The following is a 7,813-nucleotide window of genomic DNA, read 5'->3' as shown; positions in this document are numbered from 1 at the left end:
GGATTTTTAGTGTTATGTTAAGTTCTTTAAATATTTTGGATATTAACACCTTATCAAACATATCATTGGTAAAAATCTTCTTCCATTTACTAGGTTGCCTTTTTGTCTTGTTGATGGTTTCCATCACTGTGTAAAAGCTTTTTATTTCAATGTAATCCCAATAGTTTATTTTTGCTTTTGTTTCCCTTGCCTGAGGAGACACATCCATAAATATGTTGCTAAAGCCAATGTCCAAGAGATTACAGCCTATGTTTTCTTTTAGGAGTTTTATGGATTCAGGTCTCATGTTTTAGGTCTTTAATCCATTTTGAGTTTATTTCTATGTGTAGTGTAAGAAAGTGGTCCAGTTTCTTTCTTTTTGGGTTTTTTTTTTTTTTTTGCAAGTAGCTGTCCAGTTTTCCCTACATGATTTATTGAAAAGCCTTTTTTCCATTGCATATTCTTGCCTCCTTTGCCCTTAAAAAAAAAAAAAAAAGGCACTTCCCGGAAGCCAACCTGTAGAGCTAATTTGGCTAATAGCAACCTGACCACTGGGAGCAGGACCCCATGTAAGTTGTGACCTTCTGGTCCCAGCACAAGGTTCCCATCATAGTAAGTACTCAAAGAATAGATACTGAAAAATTAAAGCACAACTAGGTCCATATTTTATGGATGCATTTCTACAATAACTTAAAAAAGGAAAAGGAACTCACTCAAAGGAAGGAAAGAGCAATACTTTACTTATAAATGTGACTTTGCAAAGTTTTGTCATCTGAGAAGTTTTGAAATAGGTTGACTTAAAAGTGAATATATAACCCTTACTTTTAACAAGAGTGAATGAAAAAATAGCTCTATAATAAGAAGGAGGCAATTTCCAAAAGATTATTTGACACAATTCTTCTGTAAGTAGCCCATGTCTCACTAGAGGGAGCTCAGAACCCACTAATCAGGGGCAAGAGAAGCTGAATAAAATGTCATTTCACTTTAGAGAAAAAAGAGTCTGAGTAAATATGACATTGATTTTTCAGAGGTTGGCAATTTTTCATATTCCAACTATTAACTTCAATTTTTAATTATAATAGGCAAATAATGCAAAGCCTCCTAATAGTCAGTCAATTTAATAACCTATTATTGTAAGTAGGGTGTGGGGCAAAAAAAAGAGACTCGGCATTATCTTCGCCTTCTTAGGGGAAAAGTTCCTAGTGTTCATGAAAAACAGCAAGTAATATAAGTCAGTAATGAGTATAGGTACCCAGAAAGGCTGTTTAGAGAAACAGAATTCTTGCTCCTGGCCTCTCTTCCTAGCTCTGTGGGTAAACATGTAGGGCATTGTCCCCTTTCAAGTTGCACCTTCTTGGGGTACCTTTGGGAAGGGGTCTTTCTCACAGCCACACCAAAGCCAGTATGCTCAAAAGCCTGCTTCTCCTCTGTCACCTCCTGCGTTTCCTCTGAACACTTCTACTTGAAAAACTAAAGAGCCACCATCTCAGAAGTGCTGCCCCACCGTGGCCTCAGCTGTCAAGTCCTTCATTCCCAACAGCAGTGTTAATTCAAGACTTGGAGCAAAGTTTTACTAAAGGCTTGAGGAGAGACAGCATCTTAAAAGTCCCTTGTCCCACTCTCCTCTCACCCCGGCAACTGGGAACTTCTCATTAAGCATCATTTCTCCTCAGGTTCCAAAACCACTACCACCCACAGGTTTCAAAACCTTACTCTGTCTTTTGATGTCTTTTCACATCTTTCTTTACCCTAGTCTAGGGTTCCGATATGTCCTATTCAAGCATGTCCTAAATATTGTGTGGGACATACTTATACTAGAAAACAATTCCTTGTGGCGTGCCTGGGTGGCTTAGTCTGTGAAGCATCTGCTTTCAGCTCAGGCTATGATCTCAGGGTCCTGGGATGGAGCCCCATATCCAGCTCCCTGTTCAGGGAGGAGTCCACTTCTCCCCCTCCCTTTGCCCCTCCCCCTGCTTGTGTGCACACTCTCTCAAATAAATAAATACTTTTTAATCTTTAAAAAGTAAACAAAAACCACTTCCTTGTTTATCTGAAATTCAAATTTTACAAGGCATCCTATAACTTTTCTAAATCTAGCAACACCACCCTAGAGCCTTTACTCTGCTTCCCCAGGGGTCAGAGGAGGAAACTCAGGATTCCTCCCCCTTTGTTAAGAGTCCTATTTTATCTTTTCCCATTCAGACAATATCCAGAAAAGATAACTTATCTCACTTCTCTCCCTTGGAATATATATTTAGTTTATGTTTTAAATAGCCAAGTTTTTCAATCTGATAACATATTTGCATTCAACAAGTTAAAGTGATTTGTTTTTCAGATTTCGTTATCATGATTGAAGAGAAGTGTTTCAGAATTGCCTCATCCACACATTTAGTTCATTGAATTCATGTTAATTCAATGTGTACTATGCATTAGACACTATACTAGCGAGGTACAAGGATATCAGGAGAAAGAGGGGGGTCCTATCTGGCAAGGCAGTGTAATTTAAAAAGGAAGTAAATAGTGAAAAAGTGAAGTCTGCCTACTGTTTTAACATCTCAGTTAGACATGGTTTGTGAGTTGGTGACTTTTGAAGGGAAAGGGCAGCCTTCTGAAACACCAGCATCATACTTAGATTATTCTTAAATAAACTGCTTCCTTTGTGAGCAACACTGGGAGTGAATTCTGTCCTGCTGATCACCTTTCAAACTAAGACAAATGCCTAAAGCAATTTTGGAGACTGGTGGAGAATCCTTTTTGAGAAAATGTAGACACATGTCCCTTATGGTGACTGACGCCTGTAGTTAGATAAACTCAATCAATGTGAATAGATTCTTATTAGTTTTCCTCTTTGAGGGTGATGTAGTTTCTAAATTTTGAGGTACATAATGGCATTTGCATGCTATTACAGTTTGATATGAAATTCAACAATGATTCTTACCCAAAACATGTTTTTTTAATCTCTTAGGAGTATCTACCCTATTACCTTGCTACTCAAAGTGTGGTCCTCAGACAAGCAGCTTTGGCTTCTCCCAGGAGCTTACTAAAAATGAGGACTCTGGTTTCACTACAGACCTGATTAATAAGCATCCATATTTCCACACCATCCCTAGATTATTTGAAAAAGACTAGGCTTGAGGAGCACTGTCCTAGAGCCTAGCATGGTGTTTGGACTAGTATGTGCATAATAAATGCTCGTTGAATTGTATAAAGTATGACTCTGTTTCTTTATACAGTGCATAAAAGAACACTGGCTTTCCCTCTAGTCACAATTATGATCATCTCATTTTAAAGTCATAATCATAAAGGGGCGCCTGGATGGCTCAGTCAGTTAAGGGTCTGCCTTCAGCTCAGGCCATGATCTCAGGGTCCTGGGATCAAGCCCCACATGTCAGTTCTCTGCCCCGTGGGAAGTCTGCTTCTCCCTCTTCCCTCAGCCCCTCCCATTGTTCATACTCGCTTTCTTTTTCTCAAATAAATAAAATCTTTAAAAATAAAAAAAAAGTAATAGTCTACTTACTGGTTTTACCTTAACTGCTTTGTAGTGTGATTTAGAAAGACACCTTCCTCTGCTTAGGGAAAATAGAGCAGCACTCACTGCTGGACTTGGGAATTTCACATGGATAGGCGGTATGCCAAAAAAGCACTAGACCAAATGAAATATTCACTGACATCCCGGACCCTGCCTTCAATCTTTGTAGTTCTTTCTAGCTATAAAGAATGCTTGGCCCATGTGTTGGGAAGATCTTCCTTTAAATAACATAAATATCTCCATTTCCAATCACTTGCCACAACCCTAATAAAAAGTCTTTCAGTCAGTCCCCTAATTTTACCTAGATGTTTTAAAGTTCTCTTTAGAAGTCATTAATAAAGTATGAATAACTGATAATACTTTATTATAGCATTCCCCAAGTGTGTTTTAGAAAGTATAAATTCATCAAGATGAGCCATGGAAAGGAACTAAGTCAATCAGGGAAATTCTGCCCATTGCATAACCCTTTGGTGGAATATAGTCAGCAGTACAATGGTAGGTGTTTAAAAATTGGCTCTCAGGAAGAAAAGGCCTGATTTTTGAGGTCTGTAAGTTTCTGTGGTATGTATATTCCCACCATGGCTGATTCCAAACTACCAGCATGACATCACCAAACAAAGAGTTGGTAGTAGATGTGTAGGAGGAGCACAACAATACACAGTATTTCTACCATACAGATACGGTGGACGTAAATAACCTCAACAGCACAGGTAACAGAAAAGGGTTGTAGGAAATAGGAAGTGGTGAGTTTTGAGTACCTATTGCCTATATTTTTTGTATATTTTATTTGATTGTATTTCTGTAATTCCATTTTTAATGATGACTATGTTTAACAACTGGTTCACACACTGCCTGAACATTTTGCAATCACCTGTCCAGCATACACAGGAGCTGACCTCAGCTCACCAGTGAAAGAGCTGTCTCACAGCTCAGACATGCATAGACTTGGTTCATGCCACACACAGAGAAGAAAATGTGGCTCATTCCCAAAGCTAATACCCTAGAGAAAGATTCTACTTGGTCTACCATGGTTACGTGTCTATTCTGATCCTGCTAGCCTTGTCCCAGCAGGTGGACATAGCTCCATAAATCTGATTTGGAGTGGGGGATAGATTTCTAGAGGAGAATTGGCTTAATGGTAGAGTATATCACTTAAAATGCATGGTAATGTCCATTTTAGCTATGACTCTACCCTCCAATCAATTTTTAAAATACAATCCTTATGAGACTTCCCAGGCAAGAAGTGGGGTTTTTTGTTGTTGTTTTTTGAGCAACTGGGGTTTCAACAGTCAGTAGAAAGAAGCTAGAAGTGGTATAGTCATCTGTGATGGTGAACTTCATACTTTTTTGCTGGCATATTCCCTCAGAAGTTTCAAAAATCCATTATCTCAGAACATTTTTAGGTATATATTTATGAGTGTATCATAAATTTTGACAGTTGCCAAGGATGTAATTTCTGGCGTATTGCACATATTGTCACTTTTTAAAAGATCTATTTATTTATTTGAGAGAGAGAGTGCGCACTGAGGGCAGGGGGAAATCTGTTTCTCCCACTTCTTGAACAAAATTACTAAGGAACCCAACTTCCCGACATGACGCAATCTAAATCTGGCCCTGCTTCCCTTAGCTCTCCTTAAAAACCTCCTAGCACAAAGCAAAATAGTCTGAGAAAGACAAATACCATATGACTTCACTCACAAGTGGAATTTAAGAAAAAAGAACATAGGGGGTATTAAAGGAGACAAACCAAGAAACAGACTCTTAACTACGAAGAGCAAATTAATGGTTACCAGAGGGGAGGTGGGTGGGGAATGGGCGAAATAGGTGATGAGCACTGTTTTATGGAAGTATTCAATCACTAAATTCTACACCTGAAGCTAATATTAGACTGTATGTCAACTAACTGAAATTTAAATAAAAACTTGAAACGAGGGGATCCCTGGGTGGCGCTGCGGTTTAGCGCCTGCCTTTGGCCCGGGCACGATCCTGGAGACCCGGGATCGAGTCCCACGTCGGGCTCCCGGTGCATGGAGCCTGCTTCTGTCTCTCTCTCTCTCTCTCTCTCTCTCTCTCTCTCTGTGACTATCATAAATAAATAAAAATTAAAAAAAAAAAACTTGAAAAGAGAAAAAATCTAGCACAAACCCAAATCCTGGGTAACAAGCTCCACTCTGTCTGAACTCTGTGCAAAAATCAGTGATTCATAATCAAAAATTATTTTGAGGGGGATCCCTGGGTGGCGCAGCCGTTTAGCGCCTGCCTTTGGCCCGGGGCGCGATCCTGGAGACCCGGGATCGAATCCCACGTCGGGCGCCCGGTGCATGGAGCCTGCTTCTCCCTCTGCCTCTCTCTCTCTCTCTCTCTCTCTCTCTGTGATATGACTATCATAAATAAATAAAAAAATTTTAAAAATTATTTTGAGTGGTCGACTGAAAGCTGGAGTTGCTCCTCTATTTTCGTTAAAATCAAGACGTTGGAAACAGTCTGATTTCCAGGAGAATTGTTGAGTTCGGAGGTATTTATTCTCTCATCCTGACAACAAAACTTTAGATGCTGCGGGAGTTTTTACACGTGGGTGTATATACTATTGCACATTCAGAATGGATAGAGAATCATGTCTCTTTGTAAGAAGCAGAGAGAGAAGACGACATGGGCCCTGTGTGGATGCATGAACACCTGTGCACCAGGGCAGACTAATGAACTTATTAAGTAAAAACAAGAAAAACTTAGACAAATTTTCACACTGATAGCTGTTAAAAAAAAAAAAAAAAAAAGACATTATGAATTTATGGCCCTTACCGGAGAAGACAGGCATGGAGAGAGAACCAAAGGGAGGGTTCTGGGGCAGCTACATATAGAAGGAGGGGAGCCTGGGGAAATTTCCCTCTTAAAACAATCCTTCCTACAAACCTCTTGGAAAGCCTTCCTGAACTTTAAAGCACGAACTAAAACTTTTGTGGAGCATGGGGCCAAACCCGGCGAGAGAATGCGAAGGAACTCCACGGTTATCTGCTTCAGATGGATGTGGTCAGAGGCGTCCAAGTAAGTATGGGCTTTACCCCCAGTCCCCCATCAAGGCTTCCTCTCTCTCAACAGCGCGACTGGATCCAGTCCAAGCTTCCCGCGGGGTCTGCCATCCTTCTTACTGCCGCACATCTTTCTGAACAACACCCCCTTTTCTCTGATGCATCCCCCCCCACCCCCCCATGAGCCAAAGCATTTAACCAGGCTCTGTTGAAACCTTGCCCCCTGAGAGCAATCTTTTGGTTTTTGCGTACTTCTCTATCATTTACGTGCAGATTTTCCTGTTTAGCTTTCAGAAGCAATCTCCCCAAACACACACACACACACAGTATTCTGGTTTGTTTCTTTTAATTCTTGGTTGGAGAGAACTTTACTCTCTTCAATAAAGCGGAAGGCAGCGAACGGGGTTCCAGTCTAGGAGGCAGGTGCAGCGCCTGAATCTTAGAGTTTGCCCAAGGAGAACCGGTGAGCGATGCTCTCCGCGGCGCCCAGCTCCGGGAGGCTGCCGGACTCGGCGGAGCAACACAACCAGGCCTGAGAAAGGCCTTGCACCTCCAGGCCGCCGCCCCGCAAACCAGTCCACAGACCCGAGCGAAAGGGACAGAGCGCGCATGCGCAGGGCGCAGGGGGCGCGCGCACGGCGGCGGGACGGCGCAGGCGGGAGCGCGCGCCGCCGTGGACGCCGCACGCGGGGGCGGAGGCGCGCGTCGGGCTCGGGCCTCGGCCATGGCTCACAGGCCGAAGAGGACTTTCCGGCAGCGCCGAACCCACTCTAGTGACAGCGACAGCACCGAGGAGCCGTCTGCTGAACCCGGGGCGCCGGGGGAGCAGGCGGCGCCGGGCCTTGGGGAGGAAGGGCCACCCCCGGGAGGTGGCCGTGTGGAAGCGGCGGACCGGCATGTTCGGGGCCGCGGCCCTCGGAGCCGGGGCCGGGGCCGGGTGTGGGCGAGTTCCCGGCGCGCCGCGGGGGCGGCTCCGCGCGCGGAAGGCGGCTCGGGCATCCCAGGTGAGGCAGGGGAGCGGGGCGGAGGGGCGCCGGAAGTGACGGGGGTGGGGGTGGGGGCGGGGACGAGGCCCGCGGGGTTCTGGGGAAGGTCCTGGAGCGGTCCTGGTACGGCTTCCGGTACCCACTCGCCCGCTGCCCGCATGTCCGCGTTGGGCGGCGTGGGGGTGGGGCGGGGGGCTGGAAGGAACCCTGCGTGGTTTGTGGCTCCTCTGCGTTTGCACCATCGGGTGAACTCCCACCGGTTGCAGTTGTAAGTGCAGTATTTGCTGTTTGTG

General features: G+C 44.0%; 1 protein-coding gene across 9 annotated transcripts in view; it reads left to right on the top strand.

The window, feature by feature from the left end:
- The first annotated feature begins 7,186 nt into the window (after nt 1–7,186).
- The window catches only part of GCFC2 (GC-rich sequence DNA-binding factor 2), a 50,670-nt gene continuing 50,043 nt past the window's right edge, over nt 7,187–7,813 (top strand). For 2 of the 9 annotated variants that reach the window (XM_072769974.1, XM_072769973.1), the window contains exon 1: nt 7,198–7,538. In XM_072769974.1, the coding sequence (XP_072626075.1) occupies nt 7,259–7,538 (280 nt within the window). In that variant the 5' untranslated portion in view covers nt 7,198–7,258. Of the gene's footprint in view, nt 7,539–7,630; nt 7,789–7,813 lie in introns of those variants that run through there. The other 7 variants (XM_072769980.1, XR_012004285.1, XR_012004284.1 and 4 more) reach the window with 7 other exon arrangements.

The sequence above is a fragment of the Canis lupus genome, chromosome 12 (assembly GCF_048164855.1).
Source record: "Canis lupus baileyi chromosome 12, mCanLup2.hap1, whole genome shotgun sequence".
NCBI classification, from domain to species: Eukaryota; Metazoa; Chordata; class Mammalia; order Carnivora; family Canidae; genus Canis; species Canis lupus.
The sequence above is the reverse complement of the archived record's forward strand: the minus strand, read 5'-3'. Positions and strand labels throughout refer to the sequence as shown.